Below are 16028 nucleotides of genomic sequence, written 5' to 3'. Positions count from 1 at the left end.
TGCAACGTCTAGTAAGTGCTCGAAACCCTTGTTCGTCTAGTCAGAGCAATTTTCGAATTTAGTGCTTAAATTCGGAATTTTGGGAAATTTGAGCCATGCAATCCTTTTTTTGAGTTGTAGAGCTTTGGGATTTCAAGGGAATGGTGGTTTTTTGGGTTGTGGAGCCATGAGTTTTGACGTGAGTCGTTTTGGTGCAACTATTTAGTTGAAGCAAAATTTTAGGTTTTAAGGTTAAGTTTCGCATAGGGTTCGGGTTTGTATAAAAGCTTCAAATGAGCGATTTGCTAGTGCGCAAGAGTCGTTTTGTTAGCGTTTAGGTGATGTTTAGCCGATTTGTAATTGTTGTAATATTTTACTTGGTTTTAATGTCAATTCTTGTTTAATTGATAGAATTGTGAGATCGTCGGCTCTTTTAGTTATGCCTCGTTAGGTTTGGGCATTTCTAGGTGACCGATACTTCTAGACTATTGCTTACATTTAGGACGCCCAACATGGTCATCACACGCTTATCAGAGAACTGAAACATAGCTATCCCACTCACAATCCTACTCTTGGCATGATGCAGAATACTCATAAAGCAAAGGAAAAAGACTCGTGCTTTTTGAGTCTGTCGCGGAAGAGTCATGAAAAGCAAAGAACCAAGCCTCATATGCTTTATGAGTCTTCTGCATCATGCCAAGAGTAAAATTCCGAGTGGGATGACCATGTTTCCATTCTTCTTATAAGCGTGTGATGACCATGTTGAGAGTCTTAAAAGCACATAGTGGTCTAAAAGTGAAACCCACGCAAGAAGTTTGTTTTTTTTTTGGCGACAAACTAGACTCGCAATCTTTGCGTCTTCCGCATCACGCCAAGAATAGGATTCCAAGTGGGATGACTATGTTTCTAATGAACATCTAGCAACTGGGGGCTATGGTCAAAAACTCCATCCATTTCTTAATAGACAATGTTCAGAGTGTGAGGGGCCAAAAATCTTTCAAGCATGAGTTCTTTCATGTCCTTCTCAATCACTTCTCTCTATCTACTATCTTTCGTTATATTGGTGGTGCCCATGCCCTATTGTAGAGCATTCTCGATTTCTAGAACCAACAAAACCGATCGAGATGCATTGCTCCAGTTCAAGGATAAGATATCCGACGATCCATTCGAGGTTTTTAGCATGTGGAATGACTCTGTCCATTTCTGCAAGTGGCACGGGATCACGTGTGGCCATCGGCATCAGAGGATAACCCATTTGATACTTCGGTCTATGAAACTTGTAGGGTCGTTGTCTCCTTTTATTGGAAACATGAGCTTCCTCCAGGAATTGGACATCCAAAACAACAATTTCATTGGCGAAATCCCCTTGGAGATTGGTAACTTGTATAGACTCAAATACTTAGGCCTAGCGAACAACTCATTCTCTGGTCAAATTCCTGCCAACATCTCAGGTTGCAAAAATTTGGAAGCTTTGAGACTAGGTGGAAATAGGCTAGTTGGTGAAGTTCCGATAGCAATTGCTTCTATGTCAAAGCTAACATCAGTTTGGATATACATCAACAATCTCTCTGGAAACTTCCCTAAATTCTTCGGGAACCTCACATCTCTGGTGTCCATCTCAGCGGCATTTAATAACTTTGTGGGAAGACTTCCGGCCTCGTTGGGCCGTTTGCAAAATTTGGAGTATCTTTATCTTGGTGCAAATGGACTCTCTGGCACTCTCCCTTCCTCCATCTTCAACTTATCTTCTCTTGTCAGCATTGACCTTCCCCAAAACCAACTTGAAGGGAGTCTTCCTCCAAATTTAGGCTTCACTCTTCCTAATCTTATTGATCTCAATGTCGCGATGAATCAGTTTACTGGGCCAATTTCGGCTTCCATATCAAATGCTACTAAATTAATGAAGCTAGCATTGTCACAAAACAAATTTTCTGGAAACGTGCCTACCGTGGAAAAGCTAAATCAACTACATTGGATCAGTATCTCGGAAAACCAGCTAGGTAGTGGAGTGCAAGGCGACCTGAAATTCCTTGAATCGATCAATTCTACAAGCCTGGAGCATTTGGCAATCAGTCACAACAATTTCGGAGGTACTTTACCTGAATCTATAGGCAACTTATCCTCCCAGTTGAATACAATGATTATCGAGGGGAATCGATTGTCTGGAAATATCCCTTCAAGCATTGGGAACTTACGTGGCCTAGAACGGTTGGACATGGGTGATAACAAGTTCACGGGCAGCATTCCCCATAGCATCAGAAATCTCATCAAGCTAAAGGAGTTTGCTGCTCATATGAACAAACTCACCGGGAATATCCCTTCCACGATAGGAAACCTGACAGAGCTAATGGAACTCTTCTTGCATGGGAATAATTTACAAGGGAGCATTCCTCCGAGTATTGGGAAATGCCAAAACTTGTTAGGTATCGACCTTTCGCAGAATGATCTGAGTGGAATTATACCATCTCAAGCTTTTACTATCTCTTCCCTATCTATCTTTTTTGATCTCTCCGAAAACCAACTGAGTGGTTCCTTACGGGAAGAAATCGGTAAATTGAACAACCTAGCAGCATTATATGTAAATGGCAACAATCTATCAGGAAAAATCCCTAATGGCCTCGGTAGATGCACTAGCTTGGTGGAGCTTCAAATGCAAAATAATCTATTTGAAGGAAATATCTCGTCATTCTTGAGTTCCTTGAATGGTCTTCAGTTTATAGTCCTCTCGAGCAATAATTTATCTGGCCCTGTTCCGAAATTCCTGGAGAAATTTCAATTGCAGTACCTGAATCTATCTTTCAACAACTTTGAGGGTGAGGTACCGACCGAAGGGATGTTCCTGAACACCAGCGCAACTTCACTCAAAGGAAATGATAAGCTCTGCGGCGGTATGCCGATCCTAGATTTGCCAAGTTGTTCGATGAACAAGAGAAAACACGGATCATCTACCTCCCATTGCGTTATCATTGCAGTTACGTGTGGGATAGTAGTGGCGTTGATTCTTCTACTGCTACTGATGACGTTTTATTGGCTGAGGAGGAAGAATAGTAAGGCTTCTGCAGAGACTCCATCAATAGGGGGATTTCAGCAAGTGTCTTATGCAGACATTGTCAAAGCAACAGATGGGTTCAACTCTAGCAACTTGATCGGAGTGGGTAGTTTCGGATCTGTGTATAAAGGGAACCTAGCAGATGAAAATAAAGTAGTGGCTGTTAAAGTTTTTAAGCTAAAGCAACGAGGAGCATCCAAAAGTTTCATGACAGAGTGCGAAGCCCTAAAAAACATAAGGCATCGGAACCTCGTTAAGATTCTAACAGCTTGTTCCAGTGTTGATTTCCAGGGCAATGAATTTAAGGCTCTAATCTACGAGTTCATGGAAAATGGTAGCTTGGAGGAGTGGTTGCATCTGTATCTTGCATCGGATGGTACGCAAAGGTATAGATTAAGTTTTGTTCAGAGACTGAACATTGCTTTCGACGTAGCATGTGCAGTGGATTATCTCCATCATCAGTGCCAAACAGCGGTGATCCATTGTGACCTCAAGCCGAGCAACATTCTTCTGGATGCCCAAATGAATGGACATGTTGGCGACTTTGGCTTGGCTAGGATATTCCCAAATGCCATTGGTGATTTGCTGGCAAGTCAAACAAGCTCAGTTGGACTTAGAGGAACCATTGGCTATGCTCCTCCGGGTATGTAGGACTTGCAATATATTTAATGTTAATTGTCGTCTTATAAGCTCTTTCCCTGATAATGCATGCAGGGAACTTCTTGTCTGAAACATCGCCACTAGTTATGTAGAGAGGTCAGACTCGCTCATCTCGGCTTACTTTCCTACGCCTTATAAAACTAAACGGAACCATAGTAACTTAACAGAGTGAAATTCGGTTTAGTTCTTTTTTTTTTTTTTGGCCATCCATTTGATTCAATTGTGTACTCTATTCGTAAAAGTACAAGGTTATATAAATGGAAAATCTGACTTTGACAAACCATGCTTAACATGCTATGTAACTTGCCGACATTGTCCAGAATTCTTAATTGCTCCCCCCAATAATTTTTCCCCTTGCCTTTATACATGCGTCCTCTTGCCTGTCCTTGTCATTTGCCGATATCATCTCACGTGTCAAGTAAAATCCAACTGTAGAGTATGGAATGGGAAGTGAAGTGTCGGAAGATGGCGATGTGTACAGTTATGGGGTACTGCTGCTGGAGATTTTTACAGGAAAGAAACCCACCCATGACATGTTTAAGGATGCTTTGAACCTTCGCGATTACTGTGCGGCGGCTTTGCCAGAAAGGATGGCAGATGTAGCGGATCAGCAACTCTTATTTTGTGAAACAGAAGAATCATCAATTGCAGATACTTCGAGCAATCAAAGAAACATTAGTGCTCTCGTTCAAGAGTGCTTGGTGAAGATATTTCAAATTGGAGTTGCCTGTTCTGCAGAGCCGCCACGAGAGAGAATGAAGATAAGCGATGCAGTGAAAAGATTGCGTTCACTGAAAGAGAGAGTCGACAAAATCGGATTCCGCTAGAAGCAATGGAGAAATATGCGCGACATGGGAAGATTAGGAGTTGATTGCTTACTGTTTCCTCAGTTACTTTTTTTGGAAATGTGGGTTTGCGACATGTTCCATGCTGATTAGTTACTGTTTCCGTAGTTTCATGTTGTAAGAGTAGTAGATATGTCTCGACTTGCTAAATCCTGAAAAAGGACGGTACTTGAAAAAACACTTCAAAGACCCCTGTTCTATTATTAACAGCTCTAATTGCATATTCTCTATTTCTTCTTTTACGCCTTTGTAACTGAGAAGAGAAGCAAAATGCTTGTATTGAGGAATCAAAAAGGGAGGAATCCTCAAACAGTGGCTCAGCAAAGCCCAGACTCCACCCCTGTTTGGCCAGAATCATCTCCCAGAAAGAGTTTCCCTCGAGAAAGAAGAGAAGAGAAAGGCTAAAATCAAAGAACAGAGGATGAAAATGTAAAGTGCTGCCTTTCCCCCTCTAAATAAACACCGTGTTAATCTAAAGTGCTGCTCAAAACATTGAAGCTTGCTTCTCTCGAGGTATAGGATGGGAGGAGAATTAAGTGAATTCCTTTTGAAATACTTAGAACTCTGTGAAGCCCCGTTTAGCCGACCCGGATTACAAATCCAACTTTAAGGTGAAAAACTACTTTAATAATTTCTTACTTCATCAGACGTCATATCACAATTCTTGATCAAATATGAAACTTCTATCAAAATCAGATCCTCTTCACGGGCTCAAAATCGAGATATAATGTCAAAACTTTTAGTTACCTATTCTTTTTCTATGTAATTGCTGATTCATGATGTTTCAATTTGTTAGGCTGCAAGCTTGGTTTTGTTGGCCCAAAAGGAACTTGAAATCTTGTCTTTGATGCGGTGATGCTTGAACATGTTTTTTTTAATTGCTAGTATTAAAGGACGACATCAAAAGCAAAACGACTGAGGATAAAAAAGAATAAAAGAAAACAAACGTGTAGGATATTACGTTGGTATAGGTCTTACCTAAACATGGCATGTGAAAAAGTAATGTGGGTCTTTAGAATGTTTTCTACCAAACAAACGCACTCTATTCTCGTCGTGTAGATGTACATGAAGGTACAAATCAGTCGTTATAGATGTAAGAAGATGCGATGACTTATATTGTAAAAACATCAGTTAAGCTTCAGTTGAAAGCATATAAAAAGTTTCGGACAATTACAAAAACGATTCTTGTATTACTACAAACTATTCAACTTTAGTTCCTGTACTTTTATTTTACTGACAGAATTGATTTTTAAACTGATAAAGGATCATGTTCTAATAAACTGTGTAGTTCTGTCAAATGTGGACGGACTGAGTTATGGAAAGAAGGGGTAGGGGGAGGTTGGCAGCGGCGGACTGAGCAAGATGATGGTGGCGGTGACCCTGTCAGAGATGGTGCCGGCTTCATTTGGGACGGTAGAGGTGGCTGCTTGAGCGCAGGGAAGGGATATGGTTTAGATGGGCTAAGTCAGTTTGCGGTTGTTAAGTTTCTGCTGTGCCTAAAAATTGTGCATGTAGAGTTGGGTGGTCCTTCTCTTATATACGTGAGCACCATGATGGATACGGACTCGGAATGCGGACTTATGAGTAATAATCGAGTCTTATTCTAATGAATCAGGACGTGGACACTAAGGTTAGACAGAAGATGGAGATGCGGTTGATTGTGTTGACATAGAGAAACAGCCTCCTTTGAATTATCCCCTTTTCAAGGGTCAAAAGATACAGGTTTTGCTTTCCACCCGTGCACAGCACATCACGCATGTTATATCCACATTAATCAGCATGACAGTTCAGAAACTAAATCTAATTCGCATTGTCGAGCCCTTTCACCTGATGCTGGAAGAACCTTTGTATCATTTAGACTCGATTAGAAACTCGAGAATAGTCGAGAGTTTCTTGTGTTACCAGATATAATATGTAAGTTGGTTCTGATGCTGTCCCTTTCTGAAGGCTTTTATTGGTATTGGGCTTAAGGCCCGTCCGCCCAAGTTGGGCCCAAAAAGCTCGGCCCATGGGAATAGGGCCCGTGGAAAGAAAGAGGTATAAAAGGGAGGAGAGAGAGAGAAAAACATACCGTTGTTTTTAGAAAAAGAAAAGACGTACGTTCTCCACGCTCTCTCTCTCTCAAAAACAAAAGACAAGAAGCATACCGCTGATCTTCCTCCCTTCAAGGCTTCATCGGATCGGATTGCTCAGTTTCTCTTCCTCCATCAACGTCGGTGTTTAATCTGTGGCTAAAAGGTACGCTCGAATCCGTGGTGTACTTTAGGATCGGTGATGCGTGTTGTTTTCCCGGGCTTCGTCTTCCGCATTGATTTAGGGGTTTGATTCGGTGTTGAATCCAGTTATCGGGGATCAGTCATTCCCAACATTGGTATCAGAGCCCTAGTTCACGTTTTCCCGATCAATTTCATGCTCTTTGATTGAGTTTTCGCGAAGAAACTTTCGGCCGTACGGATCGGGACAAAAATCCCGACACCCGAGCGTTCTTCGGCCATTTTAATGGGTTTTCGTAAGTCGAAAATGTTTTCTGAATACATGGGAAGAAAGGCGACGTCAAAACGAGTCTGGAGGTACGTCGTACGCCGCCGGGAGACGCCGCACGCGCCCACACGCACGGCCGGAAGCGGCTGCGCGTGGGCGCGACGCGCCCGGAAGCACTGGCTCGCCTAGCGCGTGCGCACCGCCAGCCGGTGAGCCGGCACGCGCCGGCTCGGGGATCGACGCGTGCCGACGTCAGCATGACGTCACCCAACGGTTAATAACCGCTAGGGTGACGTCATCGATGACGTCGCACGGCGACGTTTGGCCGGGCGGTCACCGGCCGGCGACCCGACCGACGACCTGACCCGCGCAAGTCCCGGCACGCGTGCGGCACGTGCCGGATGACGTCTGCGTGACGTCAGCCCACGCACGCGCGCGGCACGTGCCGTCGGTTCGCGCGAGCCGGGCCCACCGGCCCGACCGGCCCGACCGGTCCGACGACCGCTGACCATTGACCCGAAAAAAAAAAAAAAAAAAAAAAAAAAAAAAAAAAAAAAAAAGGGAAAATAATGTGTTTCTTTTTTCAATTAAGTCTATGTGGATTATAATATGATCCCTTATTTGTTCTGCATTTGTTGCAGGAACAATGCCTCCCCGAGGTTGCGCACACCTATTCGCGCAGCTTACCAATGAACAAAAGGATAGCCGTCTAAGTTGATAGCTAATGTTCGACCGATCATCGATGGGAGAGAGGTGACTTAATTGATCATGTCCTTGAAGTCAACGGGAAAATTCAACAGGTCATATGGAATGGTCGTCCTATGTCACGTCAGAGATGGTGCGATTTTCATAAATACTCTTCCACCCGAATGGCAAGATGTGTTGAATCGCATATGGGATGTCAACGGAGTCGTTTCCTATAAGAAAATTGTGATGGATTTTGTAAATGAATATTATTGTATTGTTTCAAGGGAAAAGATCAAGAAATTGAACAAAAAAGGATCTTTCCCGTTCGTGTGCTTGACTTGGTGTTAGTTGTATTAGCCGATATATGTTAAGTGTGATTTGTGGACATATTATGTAATGATTACTACCTAATTGTGTTAATTGAAAGCATTATTGTTTTTATTGGATGTTCTATTATATATTGCTTTCGTTATTGCTGATTGCTGTGGGTAATTAGTCTGTGGGTAGTTTTAGAAGTTTTTGTAGCTTCATAGAATTGATTTTGCATAAGACAATTATATTGATGATAGTTTTAAGTTAGATTTTGGAGAATGATTGGAAACATAGTGACCTTTTGATTCTAAAACCTTACTTAAAATTATTCATTAATATGATGGGTCTATGTAAATAGGGATGCATAAATGATAGGCATTAATAATTCATGCATATTTGTCTCGATTTGTTCGGATCAATGGCTTCACCACAAAGAGCATAGTTGCCGAGCCGAACAAAGGTGAAAAGCTCAATGGAGACAACTATGAAATTTGGCAAATGAAAATCCAGTATGTGCTGGAAGAGCAAGAAGCACTTGAGGCTCTTGTCATGACCATGGTAGAACCGAAGAGGGAACCACCGCACAAAGACAAAAGAGACAAAGAAGCTTTTTTCGCGTGGAAAAGAATGAACTCTCTAGCTCGCATCACGTTGCCGAGCAGCATGGAAAATGACGTCATGCGAGAGTTTCGGGCGTTTTGACAATGCCAAGGAAATGTGGGAGGCATTGACAGCTAGATTTGGTCATACTTCGGTGACTAGATCGAGGCAGCTCACTATCGGTTTGACTCTATAAGAAGCCTCATGGTCGACCATGAAGCAACATCTTAGAAAGATGTCAAACATGATAACCGAGCCGAGAGATGCTGGCCATGTCCTCACGAGATGAGCAAGAGTGCAAGCAAAGTGATTCGTTCCTTGCCTCGAGTTGGGAGCACATGAAGGTGCACTTGACTCACAATGAAAATATCAAAACCTTTGAGGATGCAATGCATCATCTTGAGCTGGGAAGAGGACCGCTGTTGGCGCTGCCGGATGCCGAACTTTATTATGCTGGTTCTAGCTCAAATGGAGCTTCGAGCTCCAAAACGCAAGCGCCCTAACCGGTTTGATAAGGGGAAAGGCAAGGAAGAAGCGGGTCCTTCAGGGAAGAAACCCAAATTTAACCAACATGGAAGAGGGAAGTGTCCTCACATGAAAAAGCTTGCAAGGGTGAAATGCTACAACTGTGACAAGAAGGGTCACTATGCTCGCGACTGTCGTGAGCCAAAGAAGGTAAGCACCCCTTGTACTCTTCAGAACTTTACTTTTGTGTCGAGTTCTGTGTTCTTAAATGAGTCTAATCCTTTGTGGACTGTGGATTCAGGAGCGACGGACCATGTAGCGAAGGATAGAGGATCCTTCGTGGAATTCGACAGTACCAACCGGAACTAAGTGGATCTATGTGGGAAACAACCCGCAGTGAAGTGAAAGGAATTGGCACATGCCAACTGAATATGCGTGGTGGACGCACTTTGTTCCTTCATGATGTGCTGTATGCTCCAGAGATTCGTCGGAATTTAGTGTTTGTATTAGTGTTGGTTAAATTAGGTTTCAATATGAACTTCTATAGTAGAGGTGTGAATTTGTTTTTGAATACAAATTACTATGGTTGTGGTTATTTTCTGGATGGTTTTATTGTATTAGATATTGATTATGTTAATGCTAATGTTTGTTATTCCCTTCTCACGTCTCCTAATAAATATGATAATGATGTGAATGTGTGGCATGCTAGACTTGGTCACATTGGCCAATAGCGTATGAATAGACTAGCCAAAGAGGGTTTGTTGGGCAATATTGAAAAAGTTGATTTGTCCATATGTAAGCATTACCTAGAAGGGAAAACGACAAGGAAACCATTTGGAAAAGGGAAAAGAGCTGAATTTCCTGCATTTAATCCATTCGATGTCCGTGGTCCAATGAATGTGAAAGGAAGGCATAGGGCTGTTTATTTCATCACTTTTATAGATGATTATACTCGATACGAATATGTCTATTTGATTTCTCATAAATCTGAAGCAATAAGTTGTTTTAAAAGGTTTATGAACCTGGTAGAGAATCAATTAGACAAGAAAATAAAAGCATTGAGATCCGATCGAGGTCGAGAATATTTATCTGATGAGTTCAGAAAATTATGTGATGAAAAAGGAATAGAAAGACAGTTGTCTATTCCGTACACTCCTCAACAAAATGGTCTTGCGGAAAGAAGAAACAGAACCCTACTGGAAATGGTTAGGTCCATGATGGCGCATGCTAACCTACCCATTACCTTTTGGAGTGATGCGTTGTTAATTGCTGCCTATATACTTAACCGTGTGCCTTCTAAATCAGTTACTTCCACTCCATATGAGTTATGGACAGGTAGAAAACTGGACTTGAGTTTTCTTAAGCCATGGGGTTATGTTGCCTATACACATGAGTCCTCTCACAAGTTTGGGAAACTGGGTCCCAGAGGAAAGAAGAGTATTTTTATAAGGTACTCTGAACACTCGAAAGGATATGTGTTCATAGGTGAGCAGGACGGTGGGAGTATAACGAGTTTGAATCACGAGATGTCACATTCTTAGAGGATGAATTTCCTAAGAAGGGCGAAATAAGGGAAGATTATTCCCTATTTGAGACCTTGGATCAGGATAATGATGTTAGTGGAGTTCGTCCAAGTGGGAGTAATATGAGAAGTGATGAATTGAATTCAACTCATTCTCAATTGCAACCACATGATGAGACGACATCATTATTACCTAATCCAAGTGGGAGCATGATGGGGAATGATGTGCAAAGTGTGCAATCTCCCATACGGCAAACAAGTCGCCAAAGTATTCCCCGTCGACGTTTTGACATTGAAGGGGAAACTTTTATGGTTGCTCCACAAGATGAGGATGAGCCAAGAAATATCAATGAGGCTCTGAATTGCCCTAGTAAGGAAAAATGGATTAATGCAATGGAAGAGGAAATTGAGTCAATGAAATCAAACCAAGTCTGGGAACTGGTTGATCTTCCAAAAGGACGCAGAGCTATTGGGAACAAGTGGATTCTCAAAATAAAGCGAAAGGCTGATGGCTCGATTGAAAGGCATAAGGCTCGCCTTGTGGCGAAGGGTATAATCAACAGAAGGAATTGATTATGAATATACGTTTTTCTCCGTAGTGAGATTTACCTCAATTCGCATTATTCGGCAATAGTGGCTAGTCGGATCTTGAATTACATCAAATGGATGTAAAGACCGCTTTCCTCAATGGAGAATTAGAGGAAGAGATATATATGGAACAACCTGTTGGTTTCATAGTGAAAGGCCAAGAAGAAAAAGTATGTCGACTTTTGAGGTTGATATATGGTCTTAAGCGATCATCAAGACAATGGTATATACGTTTTCATAATGCTATAATGGCATATGATTTTACGATGATTGATGAGGATCATTGTGTATATATCAAAAGATCCAAGGATCAATTTGTGATCATATCATTATATGTTGATGATATACTAAATTGGAAGCAATATGGAGTTTGTTAAGACTGTCAAAAGTTGGTTGTCTTCCAACTTTGAGATGAAGGATATGGGTGAGGCTGCATACATCCTTGGAGTTAAGATTTCAAGAGATCGTTCAAGAGATCGTTGTCTCTTTCGCAAGAAACTTATATAAACAAAGTTCTAGAACGGTTTCGTATGCAAGATTGTAAACCCATAGACACTCCTATTGCAAAAGGTGAAGGATTGAGCCATAGACTGTGTCCAAGGACTCCACAAGAGAAGGAACAAATGAAACATGTTCCTTATGCAAGTGCTGTTGGGAGCTTGATGTACGCTATGATATGTACAAGACCCGACATATGTTTTGCAGTTGGAATGGTGAGTAGATACCAATCCAATCCAGTCCAAAGACATTGGAAAGCCGTTAAGAGAATACCGAGGTATCCAAGGGAACCGCTGATTACAAGTTGAATTACCAAGGAAATGATCTGCGACTTGAAAGCTATTCGATGCGATTGGGGAGGAGATTTAGATGAAAGAAAATCTATTTTCAGGATTTGCTTTCTTACTGAGCAATGGCGCCATATCATGGAGCAGTAAGAAGCAAATGTGTATAGCCTTATCCACGATGGAAGCTGAGTTCGTGGCGTTATTAGCAGAGGTGCAAGAAGAAGTTTGGCTTAAGAGATTCTTGGATCATTTAGGTGTTATTGAGAAAGCTGCAAATCCATTGTTGGTTAACTGTGATAGCCAAGCAGCTATAGCATACACCAAAGATCCAAAGTATCATGGCAAGACCAAACATATAGATACCAAGTATAACTTTGTCAAGGATATGGTTGCACGAAAAGATGTGAACTTACAGTACATATCTACGCATAGAATGGTAGCAGATCCTATGACAAAGCCAATACCTAGAGATGTGTTTTGTGGTCATGTAAAATCTCTAGGATTGCGTAGAGTCTGATGTACTAGATTGTAATTTCCCAGATTTGTTCACATTTATGAACTTGTGTTGTTTCATTAGTAATGCCTATGAATCTTTGTTTGATCTTTATGCATCTTAATGCTTAGTGCATTACATTTAGTTGAGAAAGTATGTCGGACAGATATAAGATTAGCCCACTCACGTGGGTAATCGCCTCTATTTACTATGTGATAAATAGAGATGAGACTGTTTTTAAGCTTATTATCTAGGTGATAATCGAGAGCTCAAGCTTAAAACATGTATGTCACCTTAACTAAGTGTTAAGATGAGGACATAATACTTACGATGTCCGAAAGTAAAATACCCCACATATTTTACTTTATCTGTCTAAGATGCCGACGTGAGTTCGATGAATTTTGTAAAAGAGTAGGTACGTGAACTCAAGTTAGACATTGGGTATGTCCGAACTATCATCCGTACGGTATTGAAAGGTGTAGACATACGCTCCATGGGAAAGGAGTTAATACCGTAATACGTATTTCATACTACGTATGCATTAGCCGACCAATAAGAGTGGCAAAAAGTTTGATCTCAACTTTTATGACGTGTGAGACTCTTGAGGAAAAAAGTTCCTCAATTTTAGTGCCCTCATGACTTTTACTTATTCTCAAGGTTTTTATTTAGTGTTTGCTATCTTAGGATGTTGCCAATGGTCATGAGTTGATTCGATCTAATGGGACATTTCTAGAAAAGCAAGCTGGACTGAAATTGAGAGTTTGAAGGAAAGAGGAAAATCGATTTCGGAGAATCACATTATGGTTTTGTATTCACTGGTCGACCAATTATGAGTGTCTTTGTGATAATTATAATTGTGAATACAATATATATATATATATATATATATATATATATATATCATGTTTAAAAGAGATCAAGGGAGATATAAATGTGATCAATCGATCTAGAGTACCGCATACTAAATCTACTCGGAGTGTGATGCACATTATGAGCTGCTATATATTCCAACAGGATGTATAGCAACAAGCTCTCAAAGTATGCTGTCGCACTGATTATTCACCGCAGTATGAATGTTGAAGAGAGGTAAAGAGAATCCTATTCGGCCCGCCATGTGCGAGTGGGAGATGAAGGCTTTTATTGGTATTGGGCTTAAGGCCCGTCCGCCCAAGTTGGGCCCAAAAAGCTCGGCCCATGGGAATAGGGCCCGTGGAAAGAAAGAGGTATAAAAGGGAGGAGAGAGAGAGAAAAACATACCGTTGTTTTTAGAAAAAGAAAAGATGTACGTTCTCCACGCTCTCTCTCTCTCTCTCTCTCAAAAACAAAAGACAGTAAGCATACCGCTTGATCTTCCTCCCTTCAAGGCTTCATCGGATTGGATTGCTCAGTTTCTCTTCCTCCATCAACGTCGGTGTTTAATCTGTGGCTAAAAGGTACGCTCGAATCCGTGGTGTGCTTTAGGATCGGTGATACGTGTTGTTTTCCCGGGCTTCGTCTTCCGCATTGATTTAGGGGTTTGATTCGGTGTCGAATCCAGTTATCGGGGATCAGTCATTCCCAACACTTTCCGATACATATGAAGCTCAGTTCATTGCCCAAGAGGATCAACACTGAGGATGATCGGAGCAGACAAGCGAAGATTGAACTAAAGAGCGTGAATCATCCACAAGGAATGGTTCCAACCTCAAGGACTAATATCAAGACTACCCGCCAGTTTACTGTAGGGGTTATGGGTTCGGATTCAGATCATCTCTAGTAGAGGTTGAAGGCACTATGCTAACACATTCGTTTGGAGATTTTGAGAGGACAAGCAATTATTTTGACAGAAGATGACAAGTTGATACTTTCTGAATTGGCATTTTAATAACAGATTATTTTGCATTACATTGCCACGGGACCTCCTTCATTCGTCTAATTGCGCTTTCTTTTTGCACAATATTAACTTTCTGCATTTATAAATATGTTCGTGTGCGCAGGATGCCTATGCTACCATAATGGGCGAGCGAGGTGGTTACACAGGCATAACAGGGTGGGTGAATGTATGGAACCCTAGGGTTGAGATCCTTGATGAGGCGAGTGGAGCTTACATTTGGGTTCAAACTGGTCTTTCTGGTGACAAAAACCTCAATGTTGCTGGGGCTGGATGGACGGTGAGGTTTTCTTTTTCTCTCACAAATTTTTACAGCAAGTAGGGTCAGTTTTATAGGCAAGTTCGGAAAATTTGAAAGCTTAAATCTTTCATGTCGGCAGGTGAAGCCAACCATGTTGGCGACAATAGCATGCCGTTTGTAATATTCTGGACGGTAATCCAGCTTCGATTGCTCCATCTTTTGTACTTGAGTTTCATCACTCGAAACTTCAACAGATTCTTTGGAAAAACTGTTTTACTTCGTCTCTTCAATCCTTTTCTCGTGAAGCTTGTCCCTACTGAGATATTCATGTCTGTTTTTCCAGAGAGACAACTTCATCAAAACAGGCTGCTTCAATCACATCTGTCCCGGGTTCGTGCAAGTGAGCCAGCACCAGTACTTAGGGAGAGTCATAAGCCACGATCCCCTTCAACAGCACCATCTCCCACTCCAGATTTTTCAGGTAAATTTGCTTTCTAATCCATACATTTTATGTCGACATCGTCCTCTTCATCAGCATATATATCGTCATGCACGCGTGCATCATACGTACGTGCAGAAATGCTTGCCACGAGTTTATTTAATTTGGGAGTTTTCGCCTGAACGACCTTATTTTTTGCACGAGAATGAAAACTATTAGTCTCCTAGCGGGTGCAAACACTGTGAAGTGAGAATTCAGTAAGTTCCTTCTTTCTAGGAATTCGCTACACAACATCAAGCATTTATCTCTCCCTGCCACGAATCACCATTTCTTTCCCCTTCATCATGCTATAACACAGTCGCAATTTCATTGCAGGATGGCGCGACAAAGAACTGGTGGCTAGTGTTCCTGGACGAGGCCTTCATTCAGGTACTGGCCGAGCAACATCTTCACAGAGCTATCGGCAGGAGCTGAGAGCCTGTTGTGGGGCGGCAAGATCCTGCAGAGTAGCAGCTGAGATCAAAAGGGGAATGCTTCACAGCCCGAGATGGGAATCGGGCACTCACCGGAGGAAGCCTACTCCAGAGCATGTTTCGCCGACAACATCGGCTTGGTGAACAAGACATTTGGTAGATCAGAGCCGATGTCTCTCGCCTTCATGACCACCTTGAGGGACCGCTTTGACGCGAGGTTTGGGGCCTGGGAGGGTGATACGGGGTTGACCCTCTACTTTGGAGAGAGTTGACTGTGGATTTTGGAGGACCTCATCCGAGATTAACAAGCATACTTGATCAGATTTCGATACATCTTTCCAATAACTTTCCTGGTACAGTTGTTTCCGTAAGGATGGGGATTACTCCAGCCTTCTAGGACACGAGTGTCGACGTCGTGTTGATGTTCTAATGGGTTAAACTGCCCTGATTTTCTGTCTAACATAGGTTGCTATCCAATCGGTACAGTCTCCATCTGCCAATTTCTTAACCAATCTGAAATTACGACCGCCAAAAGACTT

The 16028-nt window shown here is 41.9% G+C and overlaps 1 protein-coding gene across 1 annotated transcript; it reads left to right on the top strand.

The window, feature by feature from the left end:
- The first annotated feature begins 1051 nt into the window (after positions 1-1051).
- LOC104435658 (probable LRR receptor-like serine/threonine-protein kinase At3g47570) lies at positions 1052-15761 on the top strand. The gene is made up of 9 exons (XM_039309248.1): positions 1052-3671; positions 4124-4389; positions 5330-5385; positions 5822-6044; positions 6149-6163; positions 14443-14616; positions 14921-15058; positions 15392-15445; positions 15558-15761. Exons 1-9 carry the CDS (start codon positions 1052-1054, stop codon positions 15759-15761), a joined length of 3750 nt encoding a protein of 1249 aa, XP_039165182.1.
- Positions 15762-16028: the final 267 nt, after the last annotated feature.

Source organism: Eucalyptus grandis, chromosome 3, assembly GCF_016545825.1.
Source record: "Eucalyptus grandis isolate ANBG69807.140 chromosome 3, ASM1654582v1, whole genome shotgun sequence".
NCBI lineage: Eukaryota > Viridiplantae > Streptophyta > Magnoliopsida > Myrtales > Myrtaceae > Eucalyptus > Eucalyptus grandis.
This window is presented reverse-complemented; position numbering and strand designations above follow the sequence as displayed.

Bases quoted from the DNA above. Each gene is read 5' to 3' on its own strand.
- LOC104435658 (XM_039309248.1), top strand. From the start codon at position 1,052: ATGCCCTATTGTAGAGCATTCTCGATTTCTAGAACCAACAAAACCGAT. The intron at 3,672-4,123 runs GTATGTAGGACT...ATCCAACTGTAG, and splicing joins CATTGGCTATGCTCCTCCGG to AGTATGGAATGGGAAGTGAA. The intron at 5,386-5,821 runs GTGATGCTTGAA...TAAACTGTGTAG, and splicing joins GAAATCTTGTCTTTGATGCG to TTCTGTCAAATGTGGACGGA.